Source organism: Cololabis saira, chromosome 15 (assembly GCF_033807715.1).
Source record: "Cololabis saira isolate AMF1-May2022 chromosome 15, fColSai1.1, whole genome shotgun sequence".
Classification (NCBI taxonomy): domain Eukaryota; kingdom Metazoa; phylum Chordata; class Actinopteri; order Beloniformes; family Belonidae; genus Cololabis; species Cololabis saira.
The window spans coordinates 29007948-29031292 of NC_084601.1; the positions used below are offsets into that span (position 1 = coordinate 29007948).

The 23345-nt window shown below is 43.2% G+C and overlaps 1 protein-coding gene across 1 annotated transcript in view; it reads right to left on the reverse strand.

Annotated features, from left to right (window-relative positions):
• LOC133460824 (fibrocystin-L-like) overlaps nucleotides 1–23345 on the reverse strand; it is a 91278-nt gene that overhangs the window by 60953 nt on the left and 6980 nt on the right. The window contains exons 4-31 of the mRNA XM_061741588.1: nucleotides 20596–20704; nucleotides 20446–20503; nucleotides 19973–20066; nucleotides 19768–19821; nucleotides 19609–19682; nucleotides 19493–19535; nucleotides 19313–19383; nucleotides 18457–18567; nucleotides 16304–16396; nucleotides 15184–15449; nucleotides 14551–14642; nucleotides 14307–14466; nucleotides 14067–14202; nucleotides 12669–12812; nucleotides 12432–12586; nucleotides 10796–10906; nucleotides 10528–10677; nucleotides 10320–10444; nucleotides 10058–10221; nucleotides 8746–8915; nucleotides 8487–8619; nucleotides 6876–7030; nucleotides 6456–6578; nucleotides 6081–6186; nucleotides 5014–5121; nucleotides 3192–3356; nucleotides 2996–3117; nucleotides 1961–2093 (exon numbers count right to left, since the gene is read on the reverse strand). Coding sequence (XP_061597572.1) covers nucleotides 1961–2093; nucleotides 2996–3117; nucleotides 3192–3356; nucleotides 5014–5121; nucleotides 6081–6186; nucleotides 6456–6578; nucleotides 6876–7030; nucleotides 8487–8619; nucleotides 8746–8915; nucleotides 10058–10221; nucleotides 10320–10444; nucleotides 10528–10677; nucleotides 10796–10906; nucleotides 12432–12586; nucleotides 12669–12812; nucleotides 14067–14202; nucleotides 14307–14466; nucleotides 14551–14642; nucleotides 15184–15449; nucleotides 16304–16396; nucleotides 18457–18567; nucleotides 19313–19383; nucleotides 19493–19535; nucleotides 19609–19682; nucleotides 19768–19821; nucleotides 19973–20066; nucleotides 20446–20503; nucleotides 20596–20704 — 3425 coding nt within the window. The remainder of the gene's footprint in view (nucleotides 1–1960; nucleotides 2094–2995; nucleotides 3118–3191; nucleotides 3357–5013; nucleotides 5122–6080; nucleotides 6187–6455; nucleotides 6579–6875; nucleotides 7031–8486; nucleotides 8620–8745; nucleotides 8916–10057; nucleotides 10222–10319; nucleotides 10445–10527; nucleotides 10678–10795; nucleotides 10907–12431; nucleotides 12587–12668; nucleotides 12813–14066; nucleotides 14203–14306; nucleotides 14467–14550; nucleotides 14643–15183; nucleotides 15450–16303; nucleotides 16397–18456; nucleotides 18568–19312; nucleotides 19384–19492; nucleotides 19536–19608; nucleotides 19683–19767; nucleotides 19822–19972; nucleotides 20067–20445; nucleotides 20504–20595; nucleotides 20705–23345) is intronic.

Below are 23345 nucleotides of genomic sequence, written 5' to 3' on the forward strand. Positions count from 1 at the left end.
CATGACCATAGGTGAGGGTAGGTGCGTAGATTGACCGGTAAATCGAGAGCTTCGCCTTTCGACTCAGCTCCCTCTTCACCACGACGGTCCGGTACTGCGGACGCTGCACCGATCCGTCTGTCAATCTTACGCTCCATCGTTCCCTCACTCGTGAACAAGACCCCGAGATACTTGAACTCCTCCACCTGAGGCAGGACTTCTCCACCCACCCGGAGAATGCACGCCACCCTTTCCCGGTGGAGAACCATGGCCTCGGTCTTCGAGGTGCTGATTCTCATCCCTGTCGCACTCTGCCTCAAACCGCCCCAGCACATGCTGAAGGTCCCGGTCTGATGAAGCCAACAGGACAACGTCATCCGCAAAAAGCAAAGATGAAATCCCGTGGTTCCCAAACCGGATCCCCTCCGGCCCCTGGCTGCGCCTAGAAATCCCGTCCAAACTCCTGCTCCGATCATATAGAGACCGGACAGCCCTTAATAGAGGGCCCCGGACTCCATACTCACCGAGCACCCCCCACAGAATGGCACGAGGGACACGGTCAAATGTCTTCTCCAGATCCACAAAAAACATGTAGACTGGTTGGGCAAATTCCCATGAACCCATGAGGGTTAGGCGTATACATGACCAAATATTCGGGTTAGAAAAGGAGTAACCCAGGGGTAATTTTCGGGTTTTTAAAAACCGGAATATAAGCAAATTCCGGTTATTCAAAGGGGTTATTGGTGTTTACAGGACCGTGCGCAACCGGGTTATTGCTAATATTCCGGTGAGAAAAGGGTTATTGACTGCATGTCAACGTAGTCTGTGTTGATCCACCAGGTTTCACAACATCCGACCCCCCCGATCGAACTACGGAGGTCTAAAAGTGGATCTGATGACCGATGAGTACCAAGTCACACCAGAAGTAGAGATAAAGCACAGAGGACAGAAGCCTCCCTCACCTGACACGGGCGTCTGTCTGACCTCGTTAAACTTTCCTTTGTCTTTCACTTCGACACCATGTCCAAGGTATCTTCAAAAACTATTGACGCCTCACCACACATTGGCATTTTTGGTCTTCCTGATGAGTATACCCGATACTCTACTAAAGGATTGGAAGTAATAGCTTTCACCTACGTAATTGCTAAACGCCACCTCCTTTTTAACTGGAAATCCACGACAGCTCCTTCCAGGACACAGTAGATTAACAAGATTATGTCCTTTTTAAAAGTAGAGAAAATTAGATACCCAAGAAGGGGAAACTTGAACAAAAAATTCTACAATAAATAGCAACCGTTTATGGACTTTTTTGCGACAACGTAACCCCCCCCCCCCCCCCCCCCATTCCCTTTTTATTTATTTATTTATTACTTGGGTTTTCTTTCTGTTTTTTTTCTTGTTTGTTTTTACCAGATTTTTACTCATTTATTTATTTGTATCTGTCCTTGTGTTTATGTGCCCAGTTAATTATTTCAGACAGACTTTGTCTATTTCACTGTATTGTTTATCTAGTCTTGTTTTGTGTAATTGTTATTTGTGCTTAAAAGTATGTAAATTTAAATCCACTGGTGCATACAACCATGTTCATTGCTGTCACCAATGTGCCCTGGCATATGGAAGTGCCTTTGTTACTCTGGCATCAATAAAAATATGAAACAAACAAAAAAACGTTCCTTCTTCGCCGGCTAAAAACACAAAAGACTCCTCAGTTTCCTCTGTTATTGTCCTCACAAAACCAGTTCACTGACAAAAGTACAGCAGCTTTGCATCAAGGGAGTCGATGGCGGCTGCCGTGCCAGACGGAGAATAGAACGCAAAGAACGAACCCTAAATCCCTTTCTCTTCATGCAGCCGTGTATTATGTCTGAAGAAAAGGCAGACGGCGTTCACCTTCACCGCCGTTCTTCTCTTAAACGGATCAAAGAACCCGATGGGAGGTTCCGGTCATGCATCGGTCTGAGAGCCGGAGGCCTGAACGTACCGATCACGGACGCCGTCCCGGGACTCAGGCCGGAGATGCGAGGTGTGAGGCTGTCGTCGTAGGTGAAGGAGCTGTCGGCGGTCCGGGTCGTGTTCCCCGCCGTCACCTCCACGGCCCGCGAGCCCGGTGCGCCCTGAAACAAGAGGCGGTACTACAATCAAACCAGGTTCACACGAGCAAGAGACAGGAAACGGACATGTGAACTAGGGGTGGGACGATACGGGTAACTCACGATTCAATACTGTGGCGACATGTGGCCCACGATAACAATAATATTACGATACACGATATCTACGATATTCGATACATTGTAAGAAATTTCATCAACGATATATCATGATATATGTGACTGAAAAAGGAAAACGTCTGTAAGATAAGATGGATCTTTATTGTCTCCCTTAGGAGAAATGTGTCTTGGACACGAGGCACGGCGACAATCATACTCCAACAAACATATAAACAACCCTGAAGTCTTTGCCCAAACATAGAATCAACCACACTATAATTAACCCACATCAGTTCCCACTCCCAGAAAACCCATTACACAATAGAAGAAGAAACTTATTGCACAGAGCCCGACTGAACTAATTGCACGGATGTCCGTCTGTAGTTAAGCATTCAATGTTCAATGCCAAAACTTCATACAATGTACAAAGAAAGTGCATTTGTATAGTGCCTCACTGCCTCCTAGGCTTGTAAATGTAAACACTGTACAGCTGGACAGATTAAAGTGCATGAACATTAATAACATGTTTTATATAAACCAGGACAGTGCACTGCTTTGTTTCTAACACTGAAAAGTCAGTAAGCAAAGTAGTAAGTAAACACTGTACAGCTGGACAAATTAAAGTGCATGAACAATAGTGCGATGACAACCGTTTAAATCCATTATGTGTGTCGTAATAAAATATCGATATTTGCCGTCAGTTTATCGATTATTTATTGCGACAGAGAGCGCAATAATATATTGCAATATCGATTTTTTTCCCCATCACTAATGTGAACCAGATCTTCCGACAACGGTGACTGACGTACCGCCGGTGTCGTGCAGCGCAGCTCGGTGGCGGTGGCGTCCACCATCACGCACTCGGCACCACCCACGGTGACCGAGGCGTCGGGGCCGAGGCCAAAGCCCTTCACGGTCAGCAGAGTCCCCCCTGGGGGGCGGGAGACGGCGGTTAGAACATCAGGATGAAGCCCAGATGTCGGTCCTGTTGGTCCAGAGTCTCACCTGCGACGCTCCCGGACGGCGGGGAGACAGAGGAAACGATGAGCTGGTAGGTGAAGAGGAAGACGCCGTCGCCGGCGTGACGCGACGCCCCCAGAGACGGGAAGCTGAGCGACACTGGGTAGGTGCCGGCGCCGGCTCCGCCCAGCCTGCACACCTGAGAGGTGGCTGTGAGGAAACCATGGAAACCAGTTAATCTCCTCAGGGGTCACATACATACAGGCCAGGACGAACTTATCTCATTTTATGTCCAAACATTAACCAGTTTAAAAAGAAATATAAAAACATGATTTTCACAAAGTACAAAGAGGAAGGGGTTTAGCCGCCTTTAGGGGCCTGATATAACACTAGTGGTTGAACGGGTAGATTTGTTTATATTTATGTACAGAAATGGGCAGCTATGTATGTATGTATGTATATGGATATATATAGATATAGAGCAGATGGAGTTAATATAGAGATAGTATGGTGTAAATAAGTGATAAATGATTAGTGAATGGGGGTTAGGGTTAAATAAGTTTACACTTCTTCCTACTCCTTTTTGCACATGTAAATTAAGATTTTAAGTGTTAAAGCAGCACAACGTAACTTTCAGCTTTTGTTGAGTTTGGCGGCTCCTTTAGACAAAAGCGGTAGTGCTTTACCAGTAGTGTGGAAGGGTTCCTACCATCCACCTCAAAGTTACATAGTGCCAGTGAAGGTGATACAGACCCCTCAGACCATGACAGAGGTTCATTAAACCTGTTGGAAGTTGATGTTCCATCACAATGACTCTGGAAATATGATATTAAGGTGGAAAAGTTACGTAGTGTCGCTTTAAAGGATGAAATTCTTTGTATTTCTGTGTTTGTTTTGTTTTGTTTTCATATCTTCTCTTTTAATTGTTGTCTTTTTACATGTACAAAATAAATCAAATCAATCAATCAATCAATCAAATTATGTAGCTCAGAAGATCCAAAAGTTAAATTCCTATATATTGATCAGTTAAAAACAGTCTGATAATGAGTACATTTTCTGATTATCGACAGATGAGAATGATTGTTCTTTCCTTTTTTAGCTAATGTGTCTATGTGCACATGTGTGGATATATGTTTCTGTAGATATATGTATGCATGTTTATATAATTGTGTTTTTGTGTATATAATATACATATATGGATGGATTAATACATACATATATATATATGTATATATGTGTGTGTGTGTGTGTGTGTGTGTGTGTGTGTGTGTGTGTGTGTGTGTGTGTGTTATTATAACAATAATGTTATTTTTATAACCAATATTATTACCACCAGACGACTAATCTTCTACATTTCTCGTCATTACATTTACTGTAAAAAATTCTTCTTTCATTGTAACGTTTTGTAAATTTCTAACTTGATTTTTACCTTTTTTTTATTAAATTTTCCAGCTTTCAACTTTTTTTTGTCGTTTTGTACCTAATTTTAGCTTTTCACGTCACTACAACCATCTTTTTTTTACCTTTTTCTAAGGGCTGTGCATAAAAATAAACTGTTGGTACCATGTACCAAAGCTTTGTGGGGGACATTTCTATGCAGTTTAACCGAGCAGCAGATATGCATTTCCTTAAAGTGTGTGCAAGAGCAAGCGCGTCCTTCACCAGGCCTCTTTCACATACTTTATTAACATTTAAATTCATGAGTGTGTGGTGGTGTGATCACTAGAACCGTCTAAAAGACTGGATCAGCACGTACTGTTTGCAGTCACTTTAAAAACCCGAATTATTGACCTCAAAGTTGGAGAAAAGTGGTAGAATGTGTAAACCTCAAGCTCGGTGTCCTCTGCCGACGGATCCGTCTACTTACCGGTGAATTCCTCAACGACACACTTGGTTCTTCCCACCATGACAGAAGCATTTTCCGAGCTGAAGCCGGTCCCAGTGATGGTCAGCAGAGTCCCCAGACCATCAGAACCTGGGGAGACCAGGGACATCGAGATCAAACCGCACTCTGAGTCTGTTTTTGTTCAAGTTCTGACCCATCAACCGGGTACTTTAAAGTTTTTTTTAAAGTTTTGTTAGTTCCTATGAAGCTCCCAGACCCCTGAGGTTCATCTGGATCTGGTTTGTTGTGGTTCCCAAGAACCAGAACCAAGCAAGGTGAGGCAGCGTTCAGTTATTCTGCTCTTCACCGGTGGAACAAACTTCCTGTAGACCTGAGGTCTGCTCCAACTGTAGATCCTTTAAATCAGGGTTAAAAACATTACTGTTTAATTAAATACTTACCTGCTGTACTCTACTGCCCTTACTTTTTAACAACTTGTGCTTTTTATTATTTTACCTCTTTTCTTATCATTTTATTTGTTATTTAAGCGTACTCTTGAATTAAATACTTTTGAAAACCGTGCAAAGTTATGGATAAGCCCCGAATGCAGGCATTGTGATGTAGAATTGTCAAATTGGTTTAATTCACCGTACGAATCGGCACAGATTACTTTCTAATACTGTATTTGAACCTGTCTTTGCACGTTTTGACCGTATAGAAACGTAATTCTTGTCAGTTGTGTGAAATAAGACCTGGAAACAGGCATTGTGGCATAGAATTGTCAAATTCACCGTACGAATTGTTACAGATCAGTTTTGTAATACTGTATTTGACCCGGTCTTTGTACGTTTTGACCTTATAGAAATGTAATTCTTGCCATTGTAAGAATGAGATGTACCTGCTGTACTCTCCCCTTACTTTTTAACAACTTGTGCTATCTATTATTTTACCTCTTTCTTATCATTTTATTTCATTTTATTTGTTATTTATGCTTTAATCGTGTCTTGCCGCTTTTAATGTTGATGTAGGGCACTTTGAATTACCTTGTGTTGAATTGTGCTACACAAATAAACTTGCTTTGCCTTGCCTTAAAGTTTTTTAAAGCGCACCTTGAGACGGGCTGATCCCGGTCACCACCGGAGTTTTCTCCTCGGACCACTCGAAGCTGCAGTTGCCGGAACATTTTGAGGGAATGCCGTTGATGTACACCTCCACCTGCAAGCAACCACACAAACAACACCATTGTGTTGGAATAATCGTTAAGCTTGTCATGTTGGAGTTACGACTGTCAAGACGGTGGAATAATGAAAGCCAGATGTCAGTCAGGCTTACAAAAGAAGAAGTGCTGCCTGGAGGCGCAAGATGCATAAATAACGCTCAGAGCTACTAAAGTAGGACTTAACACTTTGCAAGCACATGAGCCGACATTCAGGGTTAGAGATAATTGCTGAAACGTGAAACCGCACGTTTCTGCACAGATGTACCTGCGGTTTGTCTTCCCACACCCGGAAGAAATCCCCCGTCAGGCCTCGAATCAGCAGTCCTCCCTTCACTTTCTCACGGGCGGAAATGTCAACATTTCTGCCGACAATCGACGCGCCGTCGATCTGCGGAGAACAGGACCTGCGGTCAGAACTAAAACCTCACCGATGCTGAGTTCTGAGAGCATGAAGTCAGGAAATATGTTGGTGAAACTGTAGAAAAGCAGTCAGACGTCATCATCATCATCCAGCAAAACAAAATGTGACCTCAGGGGAGGGAAAGTCCATGGCCTGCATGCTGTGAGGGGAAAATAAGCTGCTGAACAACAAACTTAATCCCTCTCTTAACGCAGCACCGCCCTGCTCGCTGTTGTGAAGCTAGAGAAGACAAAGAGGCTGAAGGTAAAGCCGGCAGAGCTGCACCTTCATGAGCGGCTGGTCTCCGGGCTTGGTGAGCCACTCCACCCTCCACTTGGGCCTCCTGCAGCTGCCCTGCTGCTTCACCTGCACCTGGCCCATTCCTGCGATTCCCTCCAGGGCGAACTTCAGGTCTTCCTCGCTGATGTCCACCGACAGACCTGAGGGACGCAGAGACAAACGTCAGGTCTCCCCTATCATGCAACCCTCCTGATGTGTCACAGTCTTCCCTTGGTAGTGTTTGCTTTTCATCTGCCATGTTTCAGGATGGCTTAACTTCCATCCCACCAACCACATTTTATTGGGTCAATTTCGTGACAGAGATTGAGTGGACAAATGGTCGTTACCACAAAGATTCTTTCTATCAAATAAAGTCAAAGAGATCTCTTTTAAATTGATACACAAATTCTACCCTGTAAAACAATATTTATCAAAATTTAAGAATGATATAGATGTTAATTGTTCTTTTTGCCAAAGGCATCCTTAAACATATTCTCACTTATTCTGGTCATGTGAATTCACTTTTAAATTATGGAGGGACTTCCACAAGTATATTGCTGATTCTTCTATTTCTGATTTTCATCTTTATTATCAGAATATTATTTTTGGTTTTCATAATTTTAATCACAAAGATAGTGACGCTTCCTTTTTTATAAATGTGTCTTTATTTTTAGCAAAGTTTCACATACCGGTACATAAGTGCAAATTCATCCACAGAAAGCCTGAATTCTTTGTACTCAAAAAAGAACTTGAAAAATATATGAGGACGATCTGCTCATCGAAAAACACAAAGGCACAAAAAACCATTGGCATCTGTAAATCACTGAATTTCTTAACATGAAACTTACTCTCGCATATTATGCTGTTTTTATTTTTATTCATTTATCTTTTTTATTAACATTTAACTGTCTTGTCCTTTATATTTTTTTTGTTTTTTTTTTTCAATTTGGTGTTGGAATCTATCTGTATTTGTATTTTGCCTTTGTTTTATATCAGATGTTGTGAGGTCTATTACAATGTCCAAGAGGAAAGACATTTTATTTAAGTTTACATGCACTTTATTTTTCATGTTGACACAAAACTGTCATGTGTTTTTTTTTTTTATTTTAACTTTTGTACTCCAGTACAAATGCACAAGTGAGCCATTATGGTGCTGCTAAGTTTAATTGCTCAGTTCATTTCTATGTGAAGTAACATGCCACGTGTTATAGGCATGAAAATAAAAATAATGAAAAATTGCCAACAGGTATTGGTGTATTTCTACGTCTTACTGAATCGATATCGAAGCATTTAAATCAATATTGAATCGAATTGAAACCTAAAGAATCCAAATCAAATCGAATCGTGAGGTTCTTAACAATACCCAGCCCTAAAAGCTTGTGTCAAGTGGTTTAAAACCCCACCTTGACCTACCTGTTCCACATCATAGGTGAACTAATTCTTTTTGGTACAGAGATCATCTGTACCGAATAAGTGAAACAGCACCCCCTTTGTGGCACAACACCTGTTAGGACTCAGAGGTCACCTGTGGCTCTCGAACATTAAATATCTGTGGACATCGCTGCACGCAACCATGACAGCACTTTCACAAACTTCACCCCTGCGTGTCAGACCCACCTTCAGCTCGGCCTCCATTAAACTCCACGTCAAAGGTGCCGTTCAGAGGAGGCGTGGCCCTGAAGGGGCGGGAGACGTTGACGCTGGCTCCGCCTGCACTGAACTCAGCCGTGTCCTCGCTACTGCCGGACATCTTTCAGAGTAGAGGAGACAAAAAGACCAACACTTTCAAGCGAGAGGTTTGGGTCTATCTGGTCTCACTGCTCTAACTGACATGAACCAGGCTGTGAACCTTTCTTGTCCTTAAAATGAAGGTTACCTGCAGGAAGCCGACCTCCAGCAGCGGGAACCCGGAGGCACATTCCAGCGGGACGGCCCTGATCTCGTATCTGATCTGTGGAGCAGCTGATCGGTCTTTGGTGACGGCGAACGCGTCGAACGACTTCCCCGAGCTCTCAAACGGGGGAGGTCTCCTCTTGTGGGGAACCGCTGAGCAGCCGCGAGGAAAACATGCAAATATTTGTTTACATACTTATAGAGGGAATGCATATGACGTCACAGATGCGACTTCACAGCGGGTTACGCCCACTGAGTGGCAGAAAGACTGAGTGGCAGAAAGACTGAGTGGCAGCGTAAACTTTCAGTTTGAGCAACTGGAAAACATCTAAAATGGGAAAGAGCTGTTGTGCGATCGACTGTACTCATAGATTTAGCAAGAAATTGGAGTTATCGTTTTACAGACTGCCGAAAAATAAGTTTAAGAGAGACAAATGTGCAATTCGCAGAAACAACTGGACTCCAGGCACTGAAATGTGGATTTGTGGTTCCCATTTTGTATCAAGTAATGTTGGATTTTTGGGTATCTAGCATTAAATGGTCGAATCATAAAGTTCGGTGTCCTCATCACTTTAATTTCGCCAACAAATCCTGCCTTAAAGTAGAACCAAGTGTCAAGACTTTTGTACGCCTTAAAGCTTTGCTTTGTGTATTTCTCCGGCATAGAAATTAAGTACATATAAATATCAGGAAACTGGATTCGTGGACAAATATTAATGTCCATGGACCACTGGTTCTTGGGGTAACTGTACGGGTCACTGTCAAGTCCAACTGCCTTTATTTTAAAGGAGCTTGAGGCTCCTTTTAAGAAATGAGACTCTCTAGCGCCACCCTTCACCACGACGGCCGTTGGGGGTACTGCAGCCAACAGTGAAGCCGGCACGGGAGAACGGGGAGAACGTGCATGCAGCGTCATGTGACGTCACATCCACAGGACAGCGCGGGAAATTCGGGACCGAATTGCAGCACATTTTGCAGCACACAGCCTGTTCAAGGCAACGGAGAGATACACCAGAGGGCTCATTCTTTTGGGTTTGGAACGCTTCATCTGACATTATTACTAGAAAACTTAAAATGTATACGGATTTTTTTCATAAATCTTGCCACAATCCGGCCTCAAGCTCCTTTAAGCCCATAATCAGCTGTTATCCCGTCTTCTCCACTAGTTGCAGCCATTTTTGCTGATGTTTTGCCACTCAGTGCGAGTAAGGTAGCGTGGTCAAGTGGGGAAGTGACGTCAATGCAGACCCTCTATACTTGTTTTAGTAGAAATGAAACAGGAGATCTTTGCCTACCGTTGTTCTCGGTGGTGGTGGGTGTCTTCCCGATGTGGACGGCGTCAACGTAGAAGTCTGCGCCGGAGGCGTCTTTGTAGAGGTAAATCTCCAGCAGGACGTAACCGCTCCCGGTGTAACGCGTCTGCAGCGAGCTCAGCAGGTCCACGCATCTGTAGCTCCACCTGGGAAGGAAACGACGCCTGTCACCCCCGCAGCGCCGCTGGGTAACGCCAACCTCGTATCGGAGCCGTCGCACAAACCAAAACAGGATCCTACTGACCTGGGCTCCTTGTTGAAGACGACTCCGATCTCTGCGGTGGTCGTCATGGCAACGCCATCGCTGTCCCAGTAGGTGAACCTCACCCCGACTTCATCCTTCAACAGTCCCTTGTACGCAAAGCAAAGCTGCAACAACAACAAAAGTGTTTTATGAGGAGTCGTGAAGGTTTCTGCTGCCGTCACCAGAATAAAGGCGTGGCGTGTTTTACCGTGGGATGTCGGTCCAGCATCACCGGTCCGTACGCGTCTCCGGACTCTGTGACGTAGGCCTCCCAGAACAGGATCTCAGCGTTCTTCAGAGACCACGAGCCGCAGAAACCAGAGTTCCTCTCAGGAGTTCCCATCTGGGCTCTGAAGAACTGGCGAGAAGAAACCAGAGGCCCGTCCAACGTCAGTCCTGTTTTCTGGGTTTGTTCTCAACCTGCCGCAGATTTGACCCCTATACACCCTGATAGGGTTTTATCCGTCTCTACTGACCTGAGAGTTGTCCTTTTCAAAGTCGTTGAAGTACTTGACATCTGCGCCCTCCGTGGTCAGAACTTGGGCGGGGCACTCGGCCTTCATCAGGTCCTCCAGAGCCTCCTGGACCTGGTGGGTCACACGAGCCGTCGTTAGTAGTGTCGTTTCTGGCAGCCTGTTTCCATTTTAGTTTTAGTCTTTCGGTCAAGCTATCATTTTATTTGTAGTAGTTTTAGTCACGTTTATTCTCCTTTTAGTCGTGTCAAGTTTCAGTCGACTAAAAGTCTGAGCATTTTAGTCTTATTTTAGTCACAATTGTCCATTTTAGTCTAGTTTTAGTCAAAGATTGTACTTAGCCAAACTCATTTTACAATTCAAACAAGGTTATCTTATTATTTTTACCTTATAGACTCAAGAATACATTCATTCCAGATACAGAAGACGCTCTAATTTGAGTTTACAACATATTTATTTTTCCACATTTCTCCCCATCTTTTTCTTAAAGGAGCTTGAGGCAGGATTGAGGCAGGATTTATGAAAAAAATTCGTATACGTTTTAGTTTTAGTTTTCTAGTAATAATGTCAGACGAAGCGTTCCAAACCCAAAAGAATGAGCCCTCCATTGCCTTGAACAGGCTGTGTGCTGCAAAATGTGCTGCAATTCGGTCCCGAATTTCCCGCGCTGGGCTGTGGATGTGACGTCACATGACGCTGCATGCTCGTTTTCCCTGTTCTCCCGTGCCGGCTTCGCTGTTGGCTGCAGTACCCCCGACGGCCGTCGTGGTGAAGGGTGGCGCTAGAGAGTCTCATTTCTTAAAAGGAGTCTCATGCTCCTGTTGTACTATTATACAAATTTATTGAAACACATGGCTCTTCAGTAGTGATTTCATATGGATCCAGACCGTTAATAATCATTATTTTCTCCATATACCGCTCCCTGGCTTCCTTGTTTAAGGTTTCCCGGTAAATTCCAGTTCCTTTCCAGCAGTTTAAAATCTTTTTTTTGCGTTCCGTCTGTTCACTTGGTGAAACAGAAAAGCATCCTGTCTTCTATCAAAACAAATGCAGCGACGGGACAGGAGTTTTCCGGCAGTACGCGCTGGTGCTCATGGGAAACGTAGTGTTCTTTCTGGTAAAACAATACCGCTTTTGTCCAAAAGATGCCGCCAAACTCAGAAAAGCTGAAAGTTACGTTGTGCTGCTTTAAGGAACGAAGATGAAGGCACATTTTAGCAGATTTTTTATTTTGTAATCTTTAATTTAGTCTGGTTTTTATTCCTCTACGATATTGCATTATATATTTAATTATCGTCACATGACCAGCATTTTCTTTGCGTCTCGTTTTCCTCAGGTGATAAAGGTTCGTTGACGATATTTAGTCATAATTTTCGTTGACGAAAGAAACTTTAGTCGTGAGTACGGGACGGTTCCCTCGGGTCTTTACTTCTTCACTGAACAACAACTGGGTCGTGGATGTTTTCTTACACACATCACAGATTACTGCAGATCAGGGTGATTGAAAGCTTCTGTGGATACACCTCTGACATCATGGAGATGACAGCTGGAGGCAGAGGGCCCCCGTTTGACGGATAAGAGCTCTACACCTGCTTAGATGAACCCCAGGAAGGATCTGGAGGATTTGACTGTTTCAGACCTCAAGCTCTGTCGCGTTGAAAGCGATGGGTTTCGTGGGAACTCCGCCCCAGACCAGCGTGAAGGTTTCCATGCTGCTTTGCCCCTTGGTAACCTCGGCAACAGTGATGCTGGTGTCTGAGCCGAAGACCTCGTACTGAAGAGGTCGGAAATCACCTAGACGCAGCGAAGACAAGCAGGCGTTCAGTCACCGCTGCTGAAACCAAACAGTCCATCCTCCGGCATCGGCGTCTCTCACCTCTGACGGAGTTGAAGGTGACCGTGTAGTCGGGCGTCGCACCGCTCCCCTGTTTGGTGACCTGGACCGTGTCGGGTTTGATGGACCACAGACCGTTCAGCTCTGCTTCCAGCGTCTCTGCTGAGGCGCTCACGGGGATCAGCCCTGCGGGAGACGAGGACACGGCTCAGCAACAAACGGGGAATTGTTAAAAATAAAAAAGAGGCAGAATTTCCTTCAGTTTTAAGGTTTTATGTGTCGGGAACTGAGAAAGAAAATCCCTCAGTCCTCACCAGGTCTTACAACGAGATAAACCTGGATGAACAATAACATGAGACAAACTACGAGACCCGGATACAGAAGATAAACTAACTACACCTCACAGAACCTCCTTCAGCAGCGATTACCTGAAGTCATCCTTTTTCCTGTGCCATCATCAGTGAATAAGTCTCTTCTGTTTTTCTGTCTTGTCATTTCTGGTTTTATTTTGAAAAGTAACTCCTCTCGTTACAGGTCACTTGACCTTTCTCATGACTCCCCTGATTCCTGACTGTACCCACCTGTTCCCTCTTCCCCCATGTGTCCATATGGTCTGCGTCTCCCTTTGTCTTGTGCCAGTGTGTCGTCCTACATCGTCATACCAGCAAGTGTCCAAGAACAATAGCTGTAGTTTGTCTGGTCTCGTGATCATAGTTTTACCTCTTTCGAGTGATTTTTCTTTGTAGCATTTCAGCTCAGTTACATTTACAGATAATTAGATTTATTTTCTTCCCTTTGGAGCGCCTCTTGTTGGGTTGTTGTTTTTGGGTATCGCACCTTATGGTAGCATTTTCCTCCTTCGGGAGTGACTTTACTTTTTGGACATATTAGTACTCTGTGTGAATAAACTGTCACCTAATACATCTGCTCTGCTTCTGAGTTCTGCCCCCCGCCCAGGTCGTTCTAGCCTACTCCTCTTTACAACGCTGCCTTGGTTTATTGAGGTTTGCAGGCTCTTACTTACTTACCGTTCACTTAACGTCACCGTTTGGTTTTCTATTCTTGTTTTTCTTCTGGTTTGGTCTTGTTTCCTGTTTTATTTTGAAAGTCTGTGCCCATACTTGTTTGACTTTTCCTGGTTGTAATCTTCTTTGATTGTCTACACCTGAGTCTCCTCAGCCCTCAGTTCCTTTGTACAGTCTGGTCCTTCCCTGCCTAGCTTTTGTGTGTTGTCTGCACCAACCCTCATACAAACAACCTCACAATCACTCCATGAGCCTTACAGGCCTGCTCTGTTTGGGGCTGCAGGAAGTCAGAAACTTCATGCAAGTACGGGCAGAGCATGCAAACTCGGTCGCAGCTTGGATTGGGACTAGCAAACATCTACTTAGTCAAACACATGCAGGTTCTGTACCAGACCTTCAGGGGCAGCCACTTTACCAGTTTCGGCGAGTCCGTAGCTCAGGCTGAAGTAGGTGCTTCCACAAAGGACGCTGTCACAGCTGCTCCTGACGCTCACCTTCTGCACCTCTCTGACAGGTGCAACACCCGCGGGCCACATGTCAAAGGTTACCACCTGAGGAGCAGTGGACGTTCAAGCTTGTTCAAGATCGTTTTGTACACTGAACCTCTGAGGTGTTCTGCATTTAATGTGATAAACCTCCAGGATATCCACCATACCTGTTCCTCGTCGAACGCTTCATATTCAGCCACGATGTTCTGAACTTCATTAACCGCGTCATTTGTCTGTTCCTCTGTGAAGGAACTCTCCTCTTGGAACAAGCCAATGTTGATTTTAGCTATAACTCTGTATTCTTGATGCAAGATCTCCATGTAGTATCTACAGAACAAGGAATGCATGATTGAAATTGTGTTTCAGCAGCTCTGGAGTGACTGGACTGTGCTTCCATGTAGCCACGCTTACGGTTTCCCTTTCTCCAGGGACAACACTTCGGATTTTTGTGACTCCAGTCCTGTGTGGTCGTGTACATAGTATGACTGGAAGGCAATTTTAACCTGAAAGAAGGAATGGAAAACGCATTATCTACTTGCTTATTTGTTTATAGGAACAGTCATTAACTTGAGCACTTAAGGTAAATGTGGGATATTGTAATCCTTGTTTGAGTCCAGTTGGATAGACAGTCGTGCATACGGGTAGAACCATAATGTTCATGTACAACTCGACGCTTAACTACCATAGTTCTTCATATATGTCATCTATGTTTTATGACATTGAACAGATTAGATTTAATTCTATCAATACCAATACAGTATGTGACTCTAATAGAAGCCTAAACGAAATAGTCCTCGACTGCAACTTCTTATTCTGGATCTCTATTTACAGACCTTTAAAACATACACACAGTTTTCAAGACGTAATTATGACTTATAACAGGTCAGAGATGTTGATCACTGACGCTCATTGTCCTTGTGCAGATACCTTTTCTTGTTTTTCTGCTTCTAGATATAAAACAGTGTCATCAGCATACAGCTAAACTCTGAAGTTTCTGTTTTCACACAATCACATGTTACTGACGGCTTTCTAAAATAATCTGACCTTGTCTTCGGGCCGGGTGGAGTTGCTGAGGTAGAGCTCACATCTGTCATCGCAGTGCAGATACATAGTAAAGTTGCCGCTGGCGGGAGGCACGAAGAAGCCCGTGGTTCTTGTGGTGAAGTATTCGTTTTCAAGGGCAAAGGTGGCGGGCAGGGAGTCGATCCATTGCGACCAGTAGCCAGTTGTGTTGTCGTTGTAGTTCCAAATGTCGGTCAACGAACGGGGTCTGGTGTTGTTCCACGCCTCCATCTTCAAGCCTCTTCCGCCTAGTCGATGTGAAGAAGCAGAGTTTCAAAATAAGACTTGAAAAATAAGAGTTTTGTTAATTAATCACTCTTTTCACCGACGACATGAACTGATCAGCCGAGTTCACAAAAATAAACAGTTTCCTGTTATCATGGTTCCTCATAATGATGGATGTAAAAAAAAAATAAGGGCTTTTTACAGAAAAAACAATGCAGCAGAAAATCTGATCAAGATGGAGCCTGGTTAGTGCGACTGGTGTCCCTTTGGTCAACCCGAACTCGACAGTTGGCCTGTAAAGTCTTTAAAGAGCATTCAGAATGCTGTGTATCACTCAAGTGTTGAGAAAAGGAAATAGTCTAAGATAAATAAATAAGTGATGACTGATTTTTAACAAAAGCCGAAAAGGAATCGCTGAGTCGTGAAAACGAATAGAGTGATAAGCGCTGTGGGAATGAAAAAACCTTGACTCTTTATTATTCCACTTGAGCAGTTTTTTTTTGTTTTTTTTTCATAAAACAACAAAAATAAATTAAGTCCCGGGACAAAAGGTTGCTACATCTGTCACTAAGGTCGCCTCTAAGCTGTTGCATGATGCCTGATCTGGAATGTGTGCGTTCTAAGAGATATCTGATCATCTGTTATAGTTCATCGCCCATCAAAGCCTCACAGACCTGTGACGAGCCGCGAAGAGTGATGGGATCAAGACAAAAAATACAACTGCTTTGTCGCTGAATGGAAAGACAGATACTTTGGATTCCTTCAGTCTTGGTTTCACTCAGATAAAGTTACATCGACAGAAGACAGGATGCGTCGGGACGACCCCGACCGCACGACATCAACCCACAAAGACGGCGAGGAGGCGGCCTGTTCTCACCTGGGAACACCGTGGCGTTGCTGCTCGGCGGCTCCTCGGCTGTCTTGCATGTAATTCTGTCATCAGACACACTCTGGACTTCACAAGGCCGACCTGAAACATAAAAAACACCTCCATGAAAAACATAGACTCTCCGACTTTCCAGCTTCAATGCTTCGGCATGTCGTATTGATGATAGCAGATTAAAATGTGATGAGTCACTAATCTCATCAATAATCTGAGATATTCAGTGTTGCATTACACTGGAGACACTAACGAGCACCTGTTAGTTTCATATTTCAGAGACACATTTTCACACTAAATATAAATTCTCTTTCCTTGATACACGTCATGTACAAACGTTCTTTTTATGTGTTTTTGGCTCGAACATGTTAAATATTCTGATTTATAGATGCAAACACAGGACGGTTGCTTAGCGTGATCGTTTTAACCATTCCATTTTAAAACCAACCAATCAAGTCGTTAAAGTGTTGATAAAGTTATTAATGTCATTGATAAGTTGTTACCGTCGTTGATAAAGTCATTGCCGTCGTTGATGAAGTTGTTACCGTCGTTGATAGTCGTTAATGTCGTTGATAAAGTCGTTACCGTCGTTGATAGTCGTTAATGTCGTTAATGTCGTTGATAAAGTTGTTAATGTCATTGATAAGTTGTTACCGTCGTTGATGAAGTTGTTACCGTCGTTGATAGTCGTTAATGTCGTTGATAAAGTTGTTAATGTCGTTGATGAAGTCGTTACCGTCGTTGATAGTCGTTAATGTCGTTGATAAAGTTGTTAATGACGTTGATGAAGTCGTTACCGTCGTTGATAGTCGTTAATGTCGTTAATGTCGTTGATAAAGTTGTTAATGTCGTTGATGAAGTCGTTACCATCGTTGATAGTCGTTAATGTCGTTGATAAAGTTGTTAATGTCGATGATAAAGTCATTGCCATTGTTGATAGTCATTAGTGTCGTTGATAAAGTCGTTAATGTCGTTGATGTCGTAGATGAAGTCGTTGATAAAGTCGTTAATGTCGATGATAAAGTCATTACCGTCGTTGATAAAGTCGTTACCGTTGTTGATAAAGTCGTTACCGTTGTTGATAAAGTCATTACCGTCGTTGATAAAGTCGTTACCGTTGTTGATAAAGTCATTACCGTCGTTGATAAAGTCGTTACCGTTGTTGATAAAGTCGTTACCGTTGTTGATAAAGTCATTACCGTCGTTGATAAAGTCGTTACCGTCGTTGATAAATTCGTTACCGTTGTCGATAAAGTCATTAGTGTCGTTGATAAAGTCGTTTCCATCATTGATAACGTCGTTAATGTCATTAATAAAGTCGTTAAGGACGCTGATAAAGTCATTAATGTCGCTGATAAAGTCTTTCATGAGGTCATCTCCATGGATGTGAAACGCTGAGTCGTTCAGCAGCCAATGAGCTTCTAGATCACAGCTACTGGATCTCACATTCCTTTCTGCTGTAAAGTTCAGCATTTTAACGTGGTTCTAAAGTAGTAAAACTAGAGATTCCCCTCAGTTTATCTTCTAACGATGGTTTTAAGGGGGCCTTCTGGAAACTGATTGGGGATTACAGGTACAGACCTGATTTATGGCTAATTTAAATTGATTTAATCCCTTTCAAGACACGAAACCCCATAATAACCACAGGAACAATAAATTGGGTCATATTTGTGTTATTTTAGTTTCACAATAAAATTTCAACCTCCAAAAAACGATTTTGTGACCCTCCTGGGGACCCGGACCCAAGGCGTTACCATGACAACGTCTTACGTGATGTTGCAACAGCAGCTTTTACAGTTCTGTCACCAAGCGCATCTTCACTTGTCAATGTCAAATCCGTGCCGTGACTAAAAGCGTGTTAAATGACTCGTGAAGCATCACCAGAGATAAGACGCTGGATTGTTGTGGTCACGGTCTGCTGCGTCTCTGAGCTCCTGGGGGATTGTTTCGCTCCCTGTTTGACAACTCTCTCGTCTTCCCACTCGTCGTTCTTTTGTTTGAGGTATGAACACATTCTGCGGAAAAGGATTATCACCGTGGCTCGACTGGCTGCTCGAACAATGTTTTGTTTTCATCTGTTCACGCCGAACACTTTGTTCTTGTGTTTAAAAACAGCATCAGTGGAGCTTCCGCGTGTCGGTGATGTTTACCTCCAACGAGAACGCGAGCCGGCTCATCAGTTTGGTCGAAGAAGCGGCCGTTGACAGTCAGCAGGGTCCCGCCCATGACGCTGCCCTCCGATGGAGACACTCCGGTGACCTCTGAGAAGCAGACAGAGCACATGTTTACTGTTACCTGAACTCACGACGTCAGACCTCCTCTTTACCTGCAAACGTCCGTTTCAAATCTTTTTTATTATTTTTCATAATCAATATAAAAGTAACAATGTTACATTGAGAATGTATATCACAACCATAACAAAAACAAAAACACCCCCCACTGAAGGTTGTGCTGGTGCAGGTTCAGATGGTTTCAAAATTGTGTTATCTTACAAAACATACTGAAGAGAAAAAAGAAAAAGAGGTCTTGGAATCTTTAGGTAAACGACAAAATAGAAAACACAACGGCAAAAGAGAAAACAATGACAAATAACGACACAAATATGATGTTATAGTCGACATGTTGTCGACTACTGACAACATTAATATGAGTGTTCAAACGCTGAAGACCCAGTTGAAAGATGCAGGGTTATTTAGAACAGTGATGGATCAAAATATTGTTTGATAATAACGAGTAGGTTATTCGTCCAATCAGCGACGAGTCATGCCGGTTAATGTTTTTTTTTCTTCTCTTTTGTTGTTGTGTTTTTCAATTTGCCGTTGTGTTTTTCAATTTGTCATTGTGTTTTTCAATTTGTCGTTGTCTTGTCGTTTGCCGTTGTGTTTTGCACTTCCAGGCCACCGTAGTTTTGGGCAAATTCAATTTCTTAGAGAGTTCCTCAAAGGAGGAAAAACTGTTATCTTTGAATAGGTCTGAGAATGAAGTGATGCCTTTCCGATGCCGTACCTGCAAACGTCTGAAACATGGACAGCTTCCCCGCCGATGAGACCCGGTACAGGCTCTTGTCGGGTGAACTCCTTTAAACCAGAAAAAAAAACTTTTGAGTGAAGAACTGCATCTCTGGGAGCTTTTTTCTCGCCTCACATGAACTTTTAGCCGCCTGTAACAGTTATAACGGCGTCCTACCTTCCAAAATCAGCGTCGAGAATGAAGCTCAGGTTGTGATGACCTGTTGGAGTTCAGAGCACAGTTACTAACAGCCTGTCGGATCCTCAGCGGGTCATATGTGAGCGTCAGCTTACCAACGTACGTCCCCGTCGTCCTGCAGCTCATGTGTCCCCAATGGGACGATTCAGAGTCCAGCTGCAGGTTGTACCTGCAAAAGGGTTTGAAGGACGTGACATCACTTCATCACTTCATCACGACGCTCCGTAAATATTAAAGCATGAAAATTCACTTACAGGTCGTCGGACTCGGGCTGCAGCAGGTCACATGGCATCCCTCCCATGAAGGCTCTGCGATTCACAAGATTAGTTAGATTCACCAGGGCCGGCCCAAGCCTCCATGGGGCCCTAAGCTAAATGTGATTTTGGGGCTCACACAGACTTTAATGCTCTTGTGAGATTAATTAACGTAGAAAAAGAGTTTAAGAAGAGACCTTCCCACCTCAGAAACCTGGCGTTGACGCCGTTGGAGCTGACGGCCGTGTTGCTGCCGTAGACGTCGGTGAAGATCCGGCCTCGAACCGTCACCAACGAACCTGCCGGGTTCGGGAGGAGGATTCAAGGTAAATAGCAGTCCAGGACCTGAGTCCATAATAATAATAGTAATTTTTCCCTTATTAATCCCACAATGGGGAAATTTTACCCATTTTCTAGTCGAACTAGTAGCAGTTGTCTGCCATTTGCATGGTGCTTGAGTCCAGGACTTGAGTCCAGGACTTGAGTCCAGGACTTGAGTCCGGGACTCGAGTCAGGGACTCGAGTCAGTCTCAAGCCACCGTTTTAAGGACTCGTGACTTGATTGAATGCTTTTTTGAGCTCCGTTCAGGAAGAACAGAACATACTAAATAAATAAATAAATAAATAAATAAACATAAAAGTAAAGTGTATAAACTGCTCTAGTTTTAAGTGTCTTACCTGGGGGGCCACTGGCGGGACTCAGGGAGCTGATCCTGGGCGTCCGGTACCACCTGGTCTGTTTATTACAAACACAGATAAATAAAATAAAAACCCTGCTACGACGAATCCAACGATGATGTCATTAGTCAGAGAAATCGCCAGACTTACGTAGAAACTGCAGTGGTATGATTTATAATGACCCCGGCAGATATTAGCGTCAGGAACGGGAATCCCGTCCACGCTGACGTGGACCACGTACTGGTCCTGCGGCATCGGTCTGTGGTGGACAAGAGACACTCTTAGGACAACTGGGGGGGTCAAAAGGTCAAACTCATTCACACAGCAGATGACGCCGACCAAAGTTCTTCACAATCCGACAAACATCACAGGAAACGTTTCCAGCAGTGACTTGAACACATCCTGCTCACTCACCTACATACTAGGGGTGTAACAATATATCGTGCCACGATACAAAAACATCACGATACGTGTCGTGGAGGTGACAAACTGTAGCGCGATATTGGGTTATTAATATGAATGTATTGTGTTTACTAGTAACGCGCATCCTATTGGTGCAGCGGGTTTCACGTGACGACAGCACCTCGACCTGTAGACGAAAATCTTACTACGCTCAGAAGAAACTAGTACCGTTTTGATCACGGGACTCTTGCGGGGTTTTGAGCTCCGAACTTTTACTTATAAGGTGAGCATGAATCAATCTTTTTTATGATGTAAAGATTGTGTCGTCCCCAAAGGTGGGAGCGGGATGAAACGATAACGGGGTTCACCTTACGGCCTCAGGCTGGGAGCATGTGAAGCTCTTAGCTCTGGCAGAAGATAAATAACAGTCATGTTACATTTTGAGTTTGGGACTTTTCATAGTTTATTTATTTATTTATTTATTTATTTATTTATTTATTTATTTATTTATTTATTTATGTATTTATTTATTTATGTATTTATGTATTTATGTATTTATGTATTTATTTATTTATTTATTTATTTATTTATTTATTTATTTATTTATTTATTTATTTATTTATTATTTATTTATTTATTTATTTATTTATTTAATTTTAGTTGTTACATTTCTGGAAAAGAAAAAAGTCAAGTCATACATGACTTGACTTGTATGAAACTTAAGATGCATAATGCAAACCTGACATTTACTTTTAGTTCATTTTGTGGAAAATTGTTGGCCTGGCTTCCTCTTTAAAGCTTAAACAGTTATAAAGCATTACAAACTGTAACAATAGGGCAAACGCACAGCATTGTTTTGTATTTTGTGTCTTTCATTTTTTCCAGTCATATGTTCCTCATTCAAGGTTGTTAAAAAAATACTGCTACAATATCGTATCGTATCGTTATCGTGACCTCAATATCGTGGATCGTACCGTATCGTGAGATTAGTGTATCGTTACACCCCTACTACATACTCACCCAACAGTTTTGGGGGACAGATAATCGCAGTAGTCTAGTCCTGATTCAGTTTTAGAGTCCTGGGGCCTGTACTACGAAGCGGGATTTGGGGTTAGCGAGGTAACTTCAGGTTTAACCCTGGGTTTTCAGGACTACGACGGTGGTTCACTTCTTACCGGGGTACATCGCCATGGTAACTTATGCTGAACAGCTAACCTGCTCCGGAGCAGGTTATGTTCGAGATACAGATCGCCGGGTATAAAAGCACCGCCCACTGACCAATCAGCTCTCTTGGAAAATGGCATGCCCTTTCGAAGAGAATCCAGTGGAGCTCGGTGCGCGGATCGTGAGAGGATCCCTCCGATCTTCTTCTTGTCATTTTTTTTTCTGTTTGCTGCAAGTAATGTCAATGCTATTTCATTGTGCTTTTGTATACTGATATCATCCTAAAACAGAGAGTGATAGAAACACTAAAGCCTTGTACTTGTTGTACTTCTAAGATATGAAAGTGAGCCTACTTACCGCTTTGAATTATGTTTTTATATTTATTTTTTATTTGCTCCCATGTGCGTTTCACTCCGCTGGGGTTGCAGCTGAAGGAATGAGGCTACAATTGTCATACACGCCATACGAATACATCTAAGCAACACATGCATTTAACAGAATAGACAACTGTAATTATAGTCAGATCTACTTATGCCCTAATGATGGGGCAGTGATGTTTATATCCCTATGAACTTACGCATTTATACAGTCAGCAATCTTTTGCCAGCTGTCTTTCCTGCATTTTGCAGCTGCAACTGTGTTGCTTTTTGCCTGTATTATATGCCTATACTCATCATATTTCCGTAAAATTATTGTTTGCTCTTGCTACTGAAATAAGCGGCTCTGACAGCGGACTTCTCCATGCTTGCGATTGGTCATGCGCTGAAAACACCGCCCCTTTTATGTGCACGTGCTCATATCCAGATTGGAGAAACCTGGATTGATATACCGAGTTGATAACCACCGTCGTGTGACCGCTTAGCGTGATTGCAATTGTCCGGGTTAGTGAATCTGGATAAGGAAAAGATATCCTGGGTATGTTGAACTTGCTTCGTAGTACAGGCCCCTGGACTGATTATTGTTTGTGTCTCTGCGTGTTTGTTTTTTTGTGTTTTGTTTGTTTTCTCTCTTGCAGATTTCAAAAGCTTGTGGCCCGTTGTGTGTTTCCCTGTGTTTATCTCATTTCAGACTAGCAGCGGAAGCTGTTTTTGTAATTGAAAGAAAAGGTTTTTCAGTAAACTTTTAAAAGAAGAACACGGACTGTGACGTTTCATTGAAGTACGCGTCAGCTACATGCTAAGGAACTATAGCTTAGTGTGCTTTACCAGAAATTAGACAGAGCCACAATTACAATATATATGCAGACAAAAAAAAAACAACCTGGAAAATCAACAATAACATCCTAAAATCGCTCCAGAATCGGACGGGGAGTCAGGACCGGAGTCACGTGACCA